The sequence below is a fragment of the Diplodia corticola genome (assembly GCF_001883845.1).
Source record: "Diplodia corticola strain CBS 112549 chromosome Unknown scaffold1, whole genome shotgun sequence".
In the NCBI taxonomy this organism is placed as follows: Eukaryota; Fungi; Ascomycota; class Dothideomycetes; order Botryosphaeriales; family Botryosphaeriaceae; genus Diplodia; species Diplodia corticola.
The window spans coordinates 1,173,805-1,192,455 of NW_017971480.1; the positions used below are offsets into that span (position 1 = coordinate 1,173,805).

An 18,651-nucleotide genomic window follows, 5' to 3' on the forward strand; every position below is an offset into this window, starting at 1 on the left:
AGCCCAGAACCTGAATCTTTAATAATTTAGTGTATGTGTCTGCTTTCGATATATCAAAGAACTATCAGGTCTCTGCTTTTTATGGGTGCTTGTGTGAGGTGGTATGGAGGCATCAGCAGGCGTTGTGGCAGGGTAGCCTTGTAAAAAATATAATCTCTACTACACACACATGGGCAGCTTGTGACCTCATGGACTCTTGCCTGTGCAGGCCGGGAATGGTCATCTGCAGAGTGAAAGAACAAGGTGGCGGGTGGGAGGAGGGCCAAGGCAAGTCCACGAATTGGAAAGAAAGAAAAATAAAACCCGGGTGACATAGGGAAGAGACAGACAGAAAGACGTGCCCTTTTTGTTGAGCCCTCCAAAAAAAAATCCCTTGCCATCACCGGGCGGCTAACCCGTTAATGCCCCACCTTGCCTAAAACCCCTTTCCCCAATGACCTGTTGATCCCTCGTGAAAGCAAACACGACGGCCGTTTCCTGTACATGATCTGCCTGTGTTCTACTCCTCCTCACAAGTCGATCAGGCTGCCCTGTTGCTGCTGCTGTTGTTGCTGGGGGAAACTTGCGCCGAACGGGTTGCCGCCGAATCCACCAGCAGGGCCAGTCTGAGCCGGCATCAACCGGTTCTGGTTTCCGAAGCCCGTTTGCTGCGGCATGCCGGTGAATTGAGAGTTGAGGAACGGGTTGTTGCCCGTCGCGTTCTGGGTCAGACGGGCCGCACCCTGACCTGCGCTGTTGACAAAGGTCCCTGGAGCAGTGTGCTGGGCCGGAATACGAAGGTTGCCGACATTTCCAAACGTATCCTGGCCCTCTCCGGAGGCGAGCAGTGCATTGAGGCGCGCCGCATGAGGGTCCATGGGCTGCTCCTGCTGCGGGGTCTGAGCTTGGAAGCTCTGCGACGGAGGAGCAGAGAAGTCCCGGATCGGGTTGAAATTGGAACTGTTGTTATTGAATTGGGCGGTCTGTTGCTCCTGGAGCGCGCCGAGAGAGGGCGCTGTCGAGCGCACAGGCTGAGCAGTCGCTGGACGAGTGATGGAAGACGCGAAAGGATTGTTGGAACCAGTAGGCATAGGCTTAATCGAGTCCGTGGTGTGCGCGCCCGAATTCGACGACCAAGGGTTGTTGCTACCCGGCTGGAGCGTGTTCTGCTGTTCCAGTGGCTGTTGCTGCTGCTGCTGCTGCTGCTGCTGACCAAATCCATTGGTTTGCTGACCCCATGGGTTGTTGCCCATGTTGAATGCAGTCTGCTGAGGTTGCAGGTAGTTCTGCTGCTGGCCGCCAAACGCTTGGTCGAAGCCAGTGGGCTGCTGCTGGAAGCCGTTGTATCCAAATCCATTCTGGAATCCAGTCTGTTGCGGTTGCATTCCGGTTGGCTGGGAGTAGGCCGAGTTCAAGAAACCGGTATTCTGGGGCTGCTGCTGATCGATCGCGTTCCCAAACCAATCCACGGCGCCTTGCTGTTGGTATCCCTGATTCCATCCGGTCGGTTGAGCGACTGTAGGCTGAGCGGGTGTGTCGTCAAACAGGCTGTTGGCATTGGTTTCCTCCAGCTCCCTGCGGCGCAGCTCTTCCTCCTCTTGGCTGAGCCGGATCGCCTTTTGCAGGTCCTCGTCATCATCCGTACGTCGCTGGCGTTCGCGGCGCCTGCGTTCCTCCTCCATCTCATTCTTACTTGCTTCGATGGCCAACTTGTACTCTAGATCCTCCTCATCGTTTCTCTGCTTACGCGGCTGGCGCGGCCGAGTGGCTTCGTTGCCTTGGCCGCCCGTGCCGTAATCGTCCAAGCCGGTGACACGGGACTTCCATGATTTGCGATCGGCGCGCTCGGCACGCAGGCGCTCTTCGTCAAGGATCAAGGAGGTGAGCTCCTTTGCGGACACGCGCACTGTACACATAGCGTCAGCGGGAGAGCAGCTCAGGAGAGGGGTGCCAATCGAGGGGTCAGCATACCGTTCTGGCCAACGTCGCGGCCATCCTCGTCGACGTATTGGAATTCGCGTAGGGTCTTGATGATGTACAGGTTCTTGCGCGCCCAGGTAACGACGAGTTCGGAGCCCTCGTGCAGGCAGTAATCGAGGACCTTGAGCGACTTGAGGACGTGGCGCCAGTTCTTGCCCTTGTCGTTCAGGCGCTTGTCGAGCATGTCCATGATCTGGTAAAAGTCTTGACTGCTGAAACCATGTATCAGCGTCCTCTACGACGAGGCCGCCGTGTCCGCGGGCGGCCGGCAGGGCAGGCACTTACTTGTTGAAGGTCAACTGGGAGATCTCGGCCATGTCGCTGCCGACGGGGCCCCAGGGGTCGTTGCTCGTCGCTGCATCGCATCAGCTATGGTGGCCGTGGCGGGCGGCGGAGAGCGGGCGCGGCGTACCATTTCGCACCTTGATCTCGACGCTCGAATAGCCCTTGGTGACATTCTTCACGCTTCGCACCACCTTCGACATGTTGGCGGTGTTGAGCGCGCTGGGTCGCGGGCAGCAGCGGGCTCAGGGCTGGTGTGGGTGTGGGGTGCGCGGGTGGCTTGTAGCGAGGGTTGGTTGAGTAGGGTGAGGTTCGAGGGGATGGACGGCTGGGCGAATGTCGGGCGATGATGCAACTTGATGTCGCTAGGCCGGAGAACGTGCGGGCGCTTTAATTAGCAGGCGGGCGACTCCGCAAACAGGGCACGCGTGGATGCAGCGGGCGATTGCGGCGACAGAACGGCGTGGAGACGGCGACGGTGGGGCGTGGAGGGTGTTTTGTCGACGGCGCGGGAGGGAGAGAGGGTATTGGGATCTACTGGGAGGCGAGCAGGCGGCGGGAGTCGTAATGCGCCCAGCGGTGCAGTTGGGCTCCCTCCGGCTGTGGCGTGCCTTGCACCGCGGCGCAGTGCTGGGCGGGTGCGCAGACGTGTCAGTCGGCCTCCAAAGCCGCGTCTGCAACACCCGCTGCGCGCTCTCCTGCCCGTCGCAGAAGCAGCTGCACCCAGCTGCGCCCAATCGCGCGTGCCTCCGCCGGCCGTCTCATTCGCCGAACAGGGGATCCCGAGACCGGCACGGCGGCCTGCCGGCCCTGTCCTACCTACGCGGGCATCCTCCAGCACGGCGACATGTCGCTGCATCGTCGCAACCGCCTGCATTCGGGTGGCAAGTCGACCAAGAGCACCGCCGCAAAGCTGCGTCATCTCCCGTCGCCCGCCGCAGGGCAGCCGTCCGTCGCTGCTTTGGCGCGCGCTTCATGCGCACGGGCTGGCGGCGGCCCTGCATCATCCATCACCTCACGCTTCACGCTTCCCGCTTCACGCTCCGCACCGGGCACACGTACTTGTCTAAAAAACGTTTTAATGCTCTCTTTTTAACCCCAGCTAAGGAACCGCCCACCAGATCCGTCGTGCGCAAGGAAACAAGAATAACTAACCAGAACCCGCCCATGTCAGCTGAGGGCGTTTGGACGCCTCCCTTTGGCCCCACTCTCTAAGAAAAACGCCCGGTCGCAAGCCCGCAGAGCAAGAAAGCCAGACCCAGAGGAAAACCTTAGGATATCTCCATCTCCGCAACCGAAACAAGAAATGGAATAACACACACACACATGCAGAACCCTGAGCCGAATTAGGGTAGTAAGGGAAAAACCGCCAGCAACCACAACAAAGGAAACGAGGAAAAACCAGACCCTGATGCTACACTCGCAGATTGCTCCGTCACGCTCCGTACTAATGCAAGGGACATCCGTCATGGCTGCCATCAAACAACCACAGAGTTGGGAATTATCGCCGCTGAATCTTGCGGCTGGCTGACTCGCTCAAAACCTCATCGTACAATTAAAAGCGCGCAATTAAGTCGAGGCAATTATTGGACAGGAGGAGCCCACATGTTCTCGGCCATCCTCCTGCGGGGATCGTATCCGTCAGGCTCAGTGCTGTTGGGCCTGGCCATGTTCGGGTTGCCGTAGTACATGTTAGGAGCCGACGCACCGTAGTGCGGCTCCGGGTACGTGTAAGAATCATTGCCGCTGGGAGACGGCATGCTCTGCTGAGCAGGCGACTGCCACCCCATGTTGCTCATATGCGGGCTGCTGTGAGCGCTGCCAGGCTGCTGCTGCGGCGCCTGCTGCTGTTGCTGCTGCGACTGAGCAGCGCCGGTAGGAGGCTCAAGCACCGAAGGCGGCCCGTACCCAGTAGGGTGCGAGGTGATCGGCGGCCTGGGCTGAGAGGCGACCGATGTGTAAGGCTGCGAGGTCAGGGCGGGGGATGACCGCGGGCTGGGCTGCTGCATCTCAGAGCGCAGGTGAGGAGGCATGCCGGGGTTCTGCATGTAGGCAAAATCCGAGACCTGACGATGCATCGAGGGCATGACCGGCATGCCGGCAGCAGGCGACATGGAAAGAGGCCGCTGGTTCGGCGACGGCGTAGGGAGAGGGGAAGCCGTCTCAGAGTAGTCGTCGGCATCCGAGCGGACCGAACGCGCAGGCGCCTGAGACGCGCGAGACGCGAGAGCAGCGGCAGTGGCAGCTGCAGCCTCCTCAACAGTACCAGTGTGGTGGTTTTGGTGGCGCGTAAGCGTCGTCCGACGCGTGAAAGTCTTCTGGCAGTCCGCGTAGGGGCACTTGTAAGGGCGCTTGCCCGAGTGGATGCGACGGTGACGCGCAAGCGAACTGGAGTCGGAGAAGGGCTAAAATTCATTACGTCAACATGATTCGACCGGTAAACAATGCGAAGTCTGACTCACCTTGCCGCAACGCTCGCACATGTGAGGCTTCTCGCCAGTGTGGACACGCTGGTGGACGGTCAAAGCAGAGCGCTGGATGAACTGCTTGCCGCAGTTGGGGTAGTCGCAAACGTGCGGCCGAATGCCGCTGTGGATCCTCTCTGTTGCGTTGTTAGCGCCGTTGAAGTGAATGCCAAGCGGACGCGTTGGGACTTACCATGGCGCGCCAGATCGCTGCGGCGGGCAAAGCCCTTGCCACAAGTCGAGCAGGCAAAGGCCTTGGGCGGACCCGTGTCCGACGCGGGCCTGCCGCCAACCTGCTGTTGTTGCTGGTCCGGAGGGACCTGAGGAGGGTACGCGTGGTCGGGAGGAGGGTTGGGGAGGTATTGCTGGTTCATCATGGGCATCGGCGCGTTCATCGCGGTAGGAGACGGGTAGCGCATGCCATTGGACATGGCAGCAGGCATAGGCTGATACGCCTGGAGAGGAGGAGGGGCGGGTTGGGGGTAGCGTGACTGGTAGTCGTTCGAAGGGTGCGGCGAGACTCCGCGCTCGGAGTTCGTCTCCGACTTGATCTGGCCGTTTTGGTACGGCGCAGGGGCGTACTGCTGCTGCATCGTGGATTGCATGTCGTAGGACATGAAGGGTCTTCCTGCTAGAAGGCGTCCAGGCATCTTAGTATTGAGTATGTTCCCAAGTTCCATGTCCCACAAGCCAAAATCAGGGTGAGGTCCACGCGTTTGCAGGGGCTGCAGGCGTGGAGGTCTAGGAAAGGCGAGTCCGAGGAGGCGGGAGAGGTGCGCACCAGTATAATGGGCTTTCGCTTTCTTGACCGCTCCTTGAGTGGGCTAAGATTCACACCGCCGCGAGCGACCGCGTTACTTGCGATTGGATTGCCTGCGCTGAGGCTGCTCGCCCGCTCCACCAACACTGATTAGGGATCGAGGTGTTGCGGAGGGTGGTCCGTCCGAGAGCGAGAGGTATGGGCCGGGCCACGCGAGGGTCAAAGCTGGAAGCAACACTACTACCACAGGCGAACGTCAGCTATCGTCAACGGGACACGGACGAGGGTAGGTGAGCGACATTGAGGCGGGAGGGAGCGCGAGGGGAGAGCGTGGTGCAGGCGCAACGGGCCGGTGAGGAAAAGGGGAACAGCAGGCGCGGGCAGAACAGAGCGAGCCGGGGGGGGCGGGCGCGACTCGACGCACTGCACCGCAGTGCACGACGTACCTTTGAGACGAGGCAGGGCAGGAGAGGGCGAAGGGCGGTTGGGGCGAGAGGAGTGAGGGTGAGAAAGTTCGAAGTACCTACGTGGAATACCGTTCTTTTCCTTCGCGTTTTGGACCTGACGGAGAGGCGCTAGTCCGGATTGGGAGTGGCGCTAAATCCAAGGGCTTAACCCGATTCAACCTGACAATTCTGACACCGCGCAGCAGAGTTTCACCAGTCCCGATGGCGCTGGTGGAATGACGCGCTTCCCTGCTGGGCCTGTCGTTGTGCAGCGTGCAGCGCGTTCTGCTGCGGTCGTTGCGCGAGGATGTGCGCGGGCGGGTGGCGCTTTGCGCTGTGTGTGGAACTTGTTCGCGGGCGCTTCTCGAACGCGAGAGAGCAGTCGCGGGGGTGGGAGGTGTGCGTGTCGTGTCGCTGGGCGGGCCTAATAACGCCGGAGTAATCTCGTGCAAGCCGTCCACAACAGCCGTGTCGCGTAAATTTCTTCACGTCGTCGGATGAGGTCTTCGGTGGGCGTCAGTCGCGGCGAGGCAAGGCAGGTCGAGTCAAACGGCGGTGCGCGTACCTTCGGACGCCTGCGTGCAGGTACCAGACGTGCAGATGCGGGAAAGTAACCGGGTCAATGTTCGTGGCCTCGTAACAGGTGCTGAGGAGCGGTCCCAGGTCTGGCTGGGTATGTATAGATGTATAGTACAGAGCCGCCTTGACTCGGGCGATGGGCACTCGGGGACGCGGGAGGCTGTTTGGCCAGGGCACGCAGAATGGTCACAGCAAGAAGGGCACTGTCAGGTCGGGGCGTCAGGCAGTTATGTAGATCATGGATTGTTTCCCATCGCGTCGACGAGGGAGCTAGCCGGCGTCGAGAAATGACAGCCTTGTGGGTTGGACGACCCTGGCCGGTCTCTGCAGCCGTGTCAATGCGCCGATGGAGGTTCGCAGCATGGGATCGCTGGGGCGCTCATGCTGTCGCGTCAAAGCTTGTCTGGAGCATCCACTGTGCTCACCGCACCGCTCCACGCTGGACCCGGCTAGCGGAAAGGGGGGCGCGCGCCCGGCCAAGGGGCCCGTCTGCAGGCGTCGCAGCCACGCCATCCCACGTTGCACACAGAGCCCTCCCCACGCGCGCACGCAGCGTCGCCGATGCTGGCGCGGTGGTGATGTAGCAACAGCCCAGGGCGCTGGTCGCAGGGCGGGCGGGCTGCAGCACGGCCCTACGCACGCATGCTGCCGCCACGTTTGGAAGAGGCGTGGAAGGCCGCTAGAAGCGGCGCTAGAAAAGCCCCTTTGGCTTCCAACCTGACGGGCGCAGCCGGGATCGCTCTGCTGTCACGCACTCGCGCTGCAGGAAACGACTGGCCCCAGGATCGCCTGACTGAGCGCGCCCGCCCACGACACTCGCAGAAGGCCCTTCTCGCAGCGACAGGGGCGCCCGGCCGGCAGCAGGCGACGCGCAGCGTATTGCCCTGCAGCGCGCCTGCAGCCACGAAACGCGGCAGGATATTGCGATGGCCGTCGCCCGCCATCTAATTAGCTGCGTGGCAGCCGCTGCGGGCGCCCGTTTCGCAGACAATAATAAGATCACAGCAGGCCGACAAGGGGCAGGCCGGAAGCCTAGGTACTATTCACAATCTCGGCTGGCAGTCGGAAATGTGCTTGGCAGGAGTGCTAGTCCCTCACCACGCGCCCATTTCGTCACCAGCGGAGGGGCTGCCGACAGCCGGCCGTGTGCGAGTTGTAGCATCGATTGCAGGCGCCGGTGGAGCGTCTTTTGTCATAGCCGGCCCACTGCCGCGGCGGGCACACAGCCGATCTCCGCGCGGCGGCGCCGTGTGGTAGCGTGGTGTGGTGGTTCGCAGCAGCTGTTCCCTCTCCACGGGCTGGCGATCCGCGAGCATGCAGGAACAGCGCGGCAGCGTCGCTTCCACGCCTCTTCTCGAAGCCGCTCCGAGTCAAGGCGGAGCTTAAGGGGGCACGGATCGCGGAGTTCCGGCGGGCAGCAACGGCGCTGCAGAGGCGGCCGGGCGCGCGTGACCTTCTGCGCGGCTTCGACGCAGCTTCCACCAGATCCGCCTGTGCGCCGTCTGATTCAAGGGCGCCGGGGGGCACGCCGCGGGCCCACTCCTTTCCCCCTTCGAGCTCCCGCCGCTCACCACCAGGCGCACGAGCAATCTCCGAGGCCTGTTCGCCATCCAGAAGCATTCCTCTTTCGGCGGTGTAGACTCGCCACCTCACTCGCCGGCGTGCGTCGCGCAGCCTGGCGCCGATCGCTCGAGTCATGGGGCCGGCGTGATCTGCCTCCCAGCGCGTCTCCTGTCCGTCCCGACTGCACCCTGGATGCCGGCGACATCATCTCGCAGCGGGCGCCATGCTCGCTCGCAATGCGCGATCCGACACGGGGCAGTCCCTGACAGCGCTGCGTCCGGCCGCCGTCAGAGCGTGTGGCTGCCGCCTCAGGGGTGCGCGCCGGCTAGCGCTCGGGCGCGCATTGGGCGCGCATGGGACACAAATTTCCTTCTCGAAGCCTGCCTTCTCAGGCGTAGTAGCCCGTCCAATTTCCGCACCGGGCGCCGCGGGGCCCGCCGCCGGCCAGCTCGCGTTTCTCGAAGATTGCTGCTTCTGTCCTAGCCGGCGTGCGGAGCGGTGTGGTCGTCTGGGCAGTGCGTTGCCAGCGAACAGCGAGCGAGCTGGCAGCGACCCACTGCCCGGATGCGCTGCGAGGCTCCCCGTCCACCGGCGGCGCGCGCCAAGCCCGCGACGCTCGATCGCCCGTCGTGCTGCCTCGTCTGCGCTGCCAGCAGCCATCCACGTCCGCCTAACTCCCGCTCATCCGCGCGGCCCTCGACCCCCGGCGGGGCGCCGCACACCTTCCGCGCCATGATCTCACCGCACTTCTCCAGACGCGCTCACCGCACTCGTCCCCCAGAGCGGTCTGTCGCCTTTCAGTCTGCAGCCACCGGAAGCATTGGGCAGGGGTTCCCATCAGGGACCAGCCGCACCCAGGACGTGCAGGAGCCGCTGCTTCCTTCCCAACCTCATCTCCCCATCCTCGCTGCGAGTCATTGCCGTGACACATGGCTGCCCGCTGGCGCGCCAGGCCGCCGTCTGCCCAGCAGCGAGATCCCGATCGCGCAGCCTGCCGGCGCCCGAGATCCTGGGGACGCATGCCTCGCCGCCTGGTCTTGCGATCTTCTCTGGCGCACCCACCGGCTGCGCGCGCGCCTGTGAGTTGGCAGTCTGACCGCCCGCTAGCCTAACCGGTCAGAGATTCTCTTCGTAACTCCTTCTTCAGAGGCCTAGCGGGGGGCCGGTCCGCCACACCTTGACGCGGAAAGAGCGGATACCATACTTCTGCGGCTTCTTCCCTAGCCACTTGCGGCTTGTATTGGTACATGACCCGGCGCTCAGGACCATTGGCAGCGCGTGAGGCTGAACGGACATTGGCCCCGCTGGCCACGGCGTCCGGGCCTGACTGGGTCCTCCCGGCTTCTTTAGGTCTTCCAGAAGGGCCGAGGGGGCCTCGCCTCGCGCTGTGTGTTGGCAAGCGCTGCTGGGCCCCCCCTCTTTGGCTTTGGTGGCAGTTGGAAAGGGGTCTTGAAGGGGTCTTTGCCACCTCAGTGCTTGCGGGTAAGGCAGAGCAGCCGCACGAGAAGCGTGTCTAACCTGGATTCCCATGCATGAAACGCCGCAAGCCGCGTCCACAATCCGATCATATCGAACGAAGTGGCTCAGCCCAGCGGGAGAGCTGCAATCTTGCAGGTGTAGTCCAGTCTTCCCGGCCGACTTGGGCGGCAAGGCGTCCAATGCTCCCACGCTCCCGTCCTGTGGCGGCGGCCTGTACGGCAATGGCAAGATGTGACCAACGCCGGCTCGCTGCCGCGGTCCAGAAGGAACGTCTCTCCGCGCAGTCCTGTCTACAAGCTTTGCCTCGTGCGGCGCGGTCATTGCAGATTCAGCCCTACCAACGGGCAGCAGACTGGACGTGCCAGATCACTGGCCACCACGAGGGCGTCAACGTCAGCGGTCTCTGCATTGACGCATCCTTTAATATCGGGGACCCCGCACTCATTGTTATCCCGTCACCGTAAGCAGGTTTCCTATCACCATTTCGGCGCTTGGTTGGCGTATCCAGGACGCCACGACCAATTCACCCGCAGGGCTGAGCGTCACTTGACAGGTAAATCGTGATTTACAATCTTCATCTCCCGCCACCCCGGTTCCTTGGCCCTTCAATCATCTACAGAACATCTCATGTCCCGGAATCCTGCTCCAAATCCATCACGCAAGGCGGTTCCGTTGCTGCCTAAGCCGTACCGGTTGGTCGAGACCGTAGATCCACGATCGAAGAAATTAGGCGATGGGTATGCATTGATGCCGCGTCGTCAGAGCGCAGGTTGAGCACCTGCTTTCTCAATCAAACCATTCACCTGATCTCGGACAGCTCCACTGTTAGTCGCTTCGGATGGCTGCGTCGCATTGCCGTGGTACGACATGACATACCGCATTGCATACGCGGTGGCGACCGGACGGCGGATGCTACAATCCGAAAGGCAAGAGAAGATCTGTTTCAAAAAGACCCCACGTCGAAGGCCTAAGAGCACGCGCTCACCGGATTTCCGCGTACATACTAGCCTTGCGGCTCGATGATGGCTGAGGCGGTTTCACACCCAGGCACTGTCGTGCTGTTTGTTCAAACCACCGGCGCACCGACCTACGGCGGTAGACTCTGACTGTGGTCCGACTACCGCCGCTTGTATCATGTTGGGCTGCGCCCCGTGCTTGAGGGGGGCCCAGGTGCGGGCTGTTTTCGCTTGGCAACAACCCAAAGGGCCAACGTTCAGTCCATTGTTTAAGCTCTCGGCAGCGCGGTGTCCCCCAGCTCACGGTAAATCGGTCGGATGCCGAACTTCGTTACCGGTGCCGCAGCGTGGCTCCTCCTCGACCGTTTTCCTCTTCGCTATCGTCCCAAATCTCCACTGCGATCATCTGTTCCCGTGAATCAATGCCAGTGGTCCCCTGGATGGAGACCCTTCCAGATCGCATCGATCGTGGCTCAAGGCTGTTGCAACACCGGTCAGACAGGCGAAGCAAGAGTTTGATTGCGGTGGAGAACCCCCAAGAAGGATGGAATATGTTTCACGATGGTACACAACAATGCGACACCCAAACATTCCCTTAATAGGAAATGAGTGGTCAGCCAGTTGACGTGAATTCTCGAAGCCTGACAATGACAAATGTGAGGTCATGCGTCAAGAGCCGCTTATCACTTGACTCAGGCGATAGATGTTCAGGGTTCTCATTATTCCCACAGGTCTGTATTCGTTTGTTGTGAGCCGATCCTCAATCCCTGACGAGAAAGACTCTGACATCTGTGGCTGCTGTTCAGGAGACACAGGTGTGAAGTTTTGCGTGACAGCTACTTGTTTGTTTTCCCACTCTGGTGCTGCATCTCGTTTCTTCATTGATGCAGTTGCAGCTGATGTGCTCCCTTTATGATCTACACAGTAGAACATACTTGATGCTGCACTTACAAGTTTTCCACCCAATTAATTCGCCTCACAGCCAATCTCACGGCAGTACAGTTCCGCGATTGCTAGCTATCGGAAATCTTTTCAAGTTCAGCTTCAGTATTCCAACGAACTCCAGTAGCTATTGGTCTTCCGGGCAAAGGTACGCACGGCTCACTCTCTGTGGTGACCTATAGTCGGGGCTTATTCTATTGTAAGATACCATTCGAGATGTTTACGAGGATGAGAGAAATTCAATTGCTCAAAGTCAATGCTGTGGATAAAAAAGAATACTGTGGCATGCTAGGAATCTGGTACGCCATATCCAAGTTTCCGATAGGCATCGGTTGTGCAACTTAGCGTGACATTCAAACGAAAACTTGACTGCAGGTACCGCTACCGGTTATCGTAACGTACTGACCTCATAGAACGTTCCGGCATGCCGGAGCTTGCCGCCGAGTGCCACCGATGACGGGGTGTCACCGTTGGACGGCTTTCTGTCCGTGAAACGAGTCGTGCTGAATTGTTTTTTCTCCTTGCCCCTCAAAAAAAAAAGAGAGAGAGAGGGATAGCGAGATAGAGAGATAAACCTCCTCCACGCGCCGAGTCACGAAAATACGTGCCATGTTGATTGCTACGCGCGTGCCCCATTTAGGAATTGATCAATGGTTGTGCCTTTGTTAGTGCTCCTTGAGATACAGGTGAGCCGGTGTTGAGATGGGTCGCGATTTTCGGAGATGCAAGGGCCTCATCCCATGCATGATCTTATCAGCGGCGGTTGCACTCACAGGCTGCGAAGTGGAAACAGGGCGAGCGGTTGTGGAAGCGCCACAAACAGGGCCGTGGCAGCGGCACAGCAAGCCCAAGGCACTCGCAGGGTCAAGGCTTCACATCCCACAGACTGGCGCCGGGGCGCGGGCGCCACGTGTGGCAAGCGGGACCTTCTGGCGGGCGAGCTGAGGGAGGGGACTGACGCCAGGGACGCCGGGGACGCCAGGGACGCCAGGGACGCCAGGGCCCACACCTCACGGCAGGGCTGAAGCGGCGCTGGCGGGCTGGCGCGCGGCCGGGGGTGGGTGCGTTCGCTCGTTCGCTCGTTCGAGAAGAAAAAGGCTGGTACCAGTCCGCGCCCTTCCCGTGCCACCGCTACCGCACCTTCCACACTTCGACCGTTTTGTTTTCCCGCTCGCCCCCCGGACCAGCAGCCACACTAAACTGAAATCTGCCGCCTGCCGCCTGCCGCCACCCATGCTTCACGTCCTCCCTTCTCCCCCTCGCACCACAAGGTGCCGGATGCACGCCCTCCCCCGCCCCGGCCGAGCCCCAACCCACCCAAACCTTAATCCACCCTTCATGGATGATGCACTCGCTCTGTGCGGCCCGCATCGCTCTGGCCAGCTCCTCCCCCCCGGTCGTTGCTGAAGCCTCCCGAGTCATCTCCCGCTCTTCCGTCTCTGAACCCCCAAACTCTCTCTCACCCATCCCATCCTCGCACTTGGTAAAGGAAATTACAACACCCGAAGCAACCAGCCCGGCTGATCGGGTTGCAACTCCGACCGGACGGTTGGCCGCTCATACGAACCTTCTCTGACGCCGCGCGTTCCAGTATGGCCAACAGCTCGTCCCGCTGGTACGTAATAGGCTAGTAACTTACTTTCCGGCCGCCAGAAGTCGAGAGATCATGCCTCGTTTATGCTTCCGTCCATCCCGCGACCGAAGGAGATGGAAGTGTAAATTGTGACTTCTTGGCCGATGTGAGAACCGACGGGCTGGGTCTTATTCGCAATTTTCGTGCAGCTCATCTGATCCCGCGAGCAGCCGATTGAGTATTCTCGTATCAGCTTCGGGTGATCGAATATCTTTAGGTTGCTTGATAATGCCTCGTTCTGTTCAGGTGTTTGGCGCTTGTGCTTGCATCGTCGTCCTTTTCCAATTCACTTTTTGTCTTCTCCATGGTCTCTGAAAAAAAAAAAGGAGTCGGGAACCTATCTCCCCCGTACAGACACATCCTAGGCCTTTTATCGGAGCTCATCTATTGGTCAAGGAATTTATCTCCAGAGCAGACTGCCCGAAGAACTCTTCGAAGAGCATCCCTCAGGAAAGCGATGGACCCCTCTCGGAGGTGAACTCGGGCGGCTGTTCAGAGGCCTGAAGGGCGTGCTGGAACTTCTTACCCCCATAATCCACACTCACTGACAAAACGCTTGATAAGATCACGGGGATGGCCAATAACATGATTGGCAACGAAAGATTGACCCCTTCATATGACATCTTAGTAGACATGTAGACTCGTTCTAGGAGGCGATTGAAGCACCTATCCCAGACGTACATAGTAGACGTAAGTCTAAGAATTCTAGACTGTACAGAAATGCCCAGACATTGGCACACATCAATCCCGTCAGCAGGGTAAATTATCCTGAGAATATTTATCACGATATATTCCTCCGCATTCTAAAGGTATCAAGGCATATTAACGTGTGGGACGGAACGATCGAAGATGTAATATTCTATACAATTCTCTTATCTTTACAACAATTCAGCTTGAAAACAACCCATCAGCGCCAACAATCCTTTATACAAGGTATAAAACAGAGCACTTCCCTGCGTCTCGATCAAATAGGAGTTGAGAAGGGGGGAACTCAAAATCGTGAACCAATCCCCGCTTCCCTATCTTACAGACAGCTCTCTCTCCCTCTCTCTCTCCCTCTCTCTCTCTCTCTTCAAGCCTTCGACACACCCCCCGTCCCAAACAACTCCAAATGCACCCTCTCCTCATCCACGCCCAGCGCCCGCAGCCCCTTCTGCATATCGACCATGAAGCGCTCGGGCCCGCACACATAGTACCTCGTGCGCCCGTCGGCGACGAACAGGTCTCTCTCGGCGTCCAGCCTGCCCAGCTCCAGCCGGCCGACGGCGTCGTAGTCGCGGCCCGGCACGTCCGCCGCCTCGTCCGGCCGCGAGACGAAGCTGACGGCGCGGAGGTTGGGGTTGGCGGCGGCGAGGCGGCGGACGTGGGGCGCGAAGGCGCGGGCGCGGGTGGTGCGGGCGGCGTGGATCCAGGAGATGGGGCGGCGGGGGCGGGAGGGCTGGTCGGTGGTGGAAGTGGAGCTGGTGAGGGTGTTGAGGATGGACATGAGGGCGGTGAGGCCGACGCCGGCGGCGAGGAGCACGACGGGGCTGTCGGCGGCGGGGAGGGCGGCGGCGTCGCAGAAGAAGTCGCCGTAGGGGTGCGAGACGCGGAGGACGTCGCCCTCGCGCTTGTCGGCGTGCAGCACGTTCGACACGTAGCCCGGGTGCGCGACGCCGTCGACGCCCGGCTCGCGCTTGACGCTGATGCGGTAGTGCGCGGCGTTGGGGGCGTCGGAGAGGGAGTATTGGCGGGCCTGTTTGAACTCGAGGCCGGCGACGTGCGCCTGGATGGAGATGTACTGGCCGGGGAGGAAGGCGGGCAGCGGCTTCCCGTCGACGGGGGCGAGGTAGAAGGATGTGATTTCGGACGACTCGGGCTCCTTGCGGGCGATGCGGAAGTCGCGCCAGTCGGTCCAGCCGTCGGCTTGCTTGTACAGCTCGGCTTCCTTCCCGATCATGATGTCGGCCAGCTGCCAGTACGCGGCGGCCCAGGCGTCGTGGATGTCGGGCGTCAGGGCGTCGCCCAGGATCTCCTTCATGGCTGCCAGCAGGTAGGTGCCGACGACGGAGTAGTGCTCTGGCTGGATGTACAGCGAGGCGTGCTTCTGGCAGATGAGCTCGACGGCTGGGCTCAGCACGCCGAGGTCGTCGATGTTCGAGGCGTAGGCGTACAGCGACATGGCCAGGGCGCGCGGCTGGTGGCCGGTGACTTGATGGGTGTTGCTGAAGATGTTGTTGAGGTCCGGATTTTCGCGCAGCACGTTGGCGTAGAAGCGGGTGGTGATGGTGTTTCCATGCTGGGCGAGGATGGGCACGGTGGCCTTGATGATTTTGGCCTGCTCAGGAGTCAAAGGCATTGGTGTGGTGGGGTGGAAGATGTGATATTACTGTCCCTGGGGATGCGATGTGATGCAATATGACGGTCCCAGGAGACTGCTCCGGCTTCTTATACACGGAAGCAGTGGGTAAGCTCCGCGGACATGCAGAAAAGAAGCAGAGGTCGCAGCCGGATCCTCTCGATGCAGATGACCATTGTGTCACTCCACCAGGCGTAATACTTCCCTTGGAGGAGAAGCTCGAGCACAGCTAGCGTTGGATATTTTCGGAAGCGCAAGCGTGGCCGGCCACGAGAATCACGGCAACAAGGCAGAAGACGGGCTGATTCAGCGACGCCTCAGCGCAGCCGTTGGAGCTACCAAGATGGACCTATAGCAGCGATTGCAGTTACGCGATTTCTGGAGCGGAACGGGAGTGCGAGCTCAGAATGGCACAAATGTCAGCATCTGGATTAGAAGCGCGGCGGAAAGAAGCGGCCGGCGGAGAAGGGGTCTCCGCGGAGATGCGGAGACGAGCGGAGAACGGCCGCCCGCTGCGGCCGCCAAGGCCAGGTGCGGTTCCGAAGACGCGTGGGAGACGTGTTTTCTGGGGCGCGAGAAGCCGGGACATTGCGGAGACTGTGATGTGGCTCTGGGTGAAGACGCTGGCCATGACGGACGTGGTGTTGAAGGAAGCGGCGGAGCGAAACTCGGCGGCCACCACTTTGCTCCCGTCGCCCTGTGGCTCCATGGCCCACCCCTTGTTGTCTCTTTCATCACCAACACACGGCAACCTCAACCTCACAGACACGCGACGCAACTGGCTGCGACGTTGCTACTGCTTCTGCTTCTACTGCTCTACATCGCACAAGCAGATGGATCTGATACCGGCCTGGAATCTTGGCAATTTCCTCTGACCCTCGCGACTTTTTTTTTCTTGCCGCCTTCAGCCATTCAGGTCTTCGTTCAAGCCTGAGAAGTCCAGCGGCGCGACTGTATTCCAGTGCCGCAACCGTATCTCACGGATTGTTGCATTCTCGCTCTTTAAGAGAACAGGACTGCCGTTCGAATTTTTCTTTGTAAGGCCGGCCACCAATGGACAGCGCATTTCGCTAAGCAGAAGACTCAGCTGGTCCATGGCTCGTGCAAGCCCGTAGCCTTAATGGTTGGCTCAACCCGAGTCAGACTCCGTCGTCACACCCGTCATGAGACTCGTTGGACTCTGGAAAGCCCCGGATCCGAACGGGCACGGTGAAGACGGCATGCCGAGCATGCAGCGCCCGACGCCCCAGCTTCTAGCGTCCGGGTAAATGCAGCCTGTGGATATTGTGGCGTCGCCACCTAAGCGAGCTTCTGAGCACCTTACAGGAACAACAGGCAGACTGAAGATGCTTCTTGCTGGAGCAGGCAAGAGGACTCTGGGATGCCGATGATGGCCGTGTGTTGTTTCAAACCCAAATGCAAGTCTTCGGGCACGGCTAGCGGCGATCGGCTCCATGCGAATCATCCAGGTACCGGGTACGCCGTCACTCGTATTCATGGGCGGTTTGGCAGCTTCCTTTTTGGGTAACCATCCGAGTGCGGGGCTCCATACTTGGCTTGCCACCTCGTGAGCCGCACCAGTATACGACATTTTCGCCGGTAGACTACCGCTGCATCATTGCCAATTGGAGGAATTTCTCCAACAGAGCCTCGAAGCTGGTTCTATAAGAAGGGCCTGCAACTCCTCCCTTGTCCATACAGCAGATCTTAAGCTTCTCTCCACATCAACACCATCATGCTTATCACGAAGCTCGTCGCCGTGGGCTCTGTGCTGCTCTCCGGAGCTGCCGCTGCCCCAAAGCCCGCGCCCTTCTTCTACAAGGGACATGATCTCTCCTCTCTGAAGATGCTGGAGGATGGCGGCGTCCTTTACAAGGACACTGCAAAGAACAACCAGACCCGGCCGGCCGAGGACATCCTCGGCGATGGCGGCATGAACACTGTCCGTCTCAGGTCTGTCCATCTCCACCCGGCCCAGCCCATGATCCCAAATTGACATGATACCAGGCTGTGGGTTGACCCCATTCCCGGCCAGTACGACCTGGCCTACATCCTGGACCTCGCGAAGCGCTTCGCGAGCAAGGGCTACCGCATCTACCTCGACTACCACTTCTCCGACACATGGGCGGATCCGCAGCACAACAACGCCCCGGTTGCCTGGCCGAAGACGCTGCCGGAGCTCTCGACGACCATCCGCGGCTACGTCAACACCACCATGCACGCCTTCCAGGACGCGGGCGTCGACCTCTCCATCGTCTCGCTGGGCAACGAAGTCCGCCACGGCATGGTCTGGCCCCTCGGCTACGTCGACGTCGACGCCTTCACCTCGGACCGCGCGCGCGCCCAAAACTTCACCGGCCTCGCCACCATCTTCTCCGCCGCGCGCGCGGGCGTCCGCGACGCCGTCGCCAGCGGCGTGCACAACCCGGACGTCATGATCCACGTCGACAACGGCTGGAACGTCACGCTGCAAGAGACGTGGTTCTCCGCCCTCACCGACACCGGCCTCGTGTCGACGGCCGACTGGGACGTCTTCGGCTTCTCCTTCTACCCCTTCTACGGCACCTCGGCCACGTTCGCCAACCTCAAGAAGAGCTTGACCACCATTTCGCGCAAGTACAAGAAGCCCGTCCAGGTGGTCGAGACGGACTACCCCATCCTGTGCTCGGGTACGTGGGGCCCCGTCCCGGACCTCAGCGAGCCGAGCATCCCCGTCAGCATCGATGGCCAGGTCGACTGGGTGCGCAAGGTCATGGATGTGGTGAGGAAGGTGCCCGAGGGCCGCGGCCAAGGCGTGCATTACTGGGAGCCGGCGTGGACGAATCTGACCAGCTTGGGCAGTGCGTGCGACGATGCGATTTTGTTCCAGGCGGATTATAGCGCGTATCCGACGACGTATGCGTATTCGAGGAAGTCGGTGAATATGTTTAACTACTAATGTAATGTCTTTTTTTGGTTTCTGGAGGGATCCGAATTGTACAGATATCGGGATGTAGATGAGCCAGTTTTCTGTGCTCCTCATATGCCATCAGTAATAAAGTCGGCTGCAAAGATCTCAAGAATTCCCCTATGAAATGCAGGTAAATCTATAACATGTTAGGTCTCACTTGACTTGGCTGGCTTTGACTTGTCTAGACTTCACAGGACAATGAGGGATTACGAAGGAGGTAGAAAGGCCTTTAACCAAGCATCAGCTATGTCTCAGTATGTTGGCAAATCATAGATGATGAAGACAAGAATAGTACATAT

At 60.1% G+C, this 18,651-nt stretch overlaps 4 protein-coding genes across 4 annotated transcripts; 1 reads left to right on the plus strand and 3 right to left on the minus strand.

Annotated features, from left to right (window-relative positions):
• Positions 1-509: 509 nt before the first annotated feature.
• On the minus strand, positions 510-2,444 carry BKCO1_1000370 (eh domain binding protein epsin 2; the record flags this gene model as incomplete). The annotated part of the gene is made up of 4 exons (XM_020269760.1): positions 510-1,885; positions 1,951-2,171; positions 2,245-2,314; positions 2,372-2,444. 4 exons carry the CDS (start codon positions 2,442-2,444, stop codon positions 510-512), a joined length of 1,740 nt encoding a protein of 579 aa, XP_020135358.1.
• Positions 2,445-3,824: 1,380 nt separating this feature from the next.
• BKCO1_1000371 (c2h2 finger domain) lies at positions 3,825-5,356 on the minus strand (the record flags this gene model as incomplete). Its single annotated transcript, XM_020269761.1, has 3 exons — positions 3,825-4,646; positions 4,704-4,843; positions 4,900-5,356. 3 exons carry the CDS (start codon positions 5,354-5,356, stop codon positions 3,825-3,827), a joined length of 1,419 nt encoding a protein of 472 aa, XP_020135359.1.
• An 8,780-nt stretch (positions 5,357-14,136) lies between these two features.
• BKCO1_1000372 (flavohemoprotein) lies at positions 14,137-15,402 on the minus strand (the record flags this gene model as incomplete). The annotated part of the gene is made up of 1 exon (XM_020269762.1): positions 14,137-15,402. The coding sequence occupies one exon, from the start codon at positions 15,400-15,402 to the stop codon at positions 14,137-14,139; it is 1,266 nt and encodes a 421-aa protein (XP_020135360.1).
• A 1,735-nt stretch (positions 15,403-17,137) lies between these two features.
• On the plus strand, positions 17,138-18,340 carry BKCO1_1000373 (glycoside hydrolase family 53 protein; the record flags this gene model as incomplete). Its single annotated transcript, XM_020269763.1, has 2 exons — positions 17,138-17,355; positions 17,410-18,340. 2 exons carry the CDS (start codon positions 17,138-17,140, stop codon positions 18,338-18,340), a joined length of 1,149 nt encoding a protein of 382 aa, XP_020135361.1.
• Between the last annotated feature and the right edge of the window lie 311 nt (positions 18,341-18,651).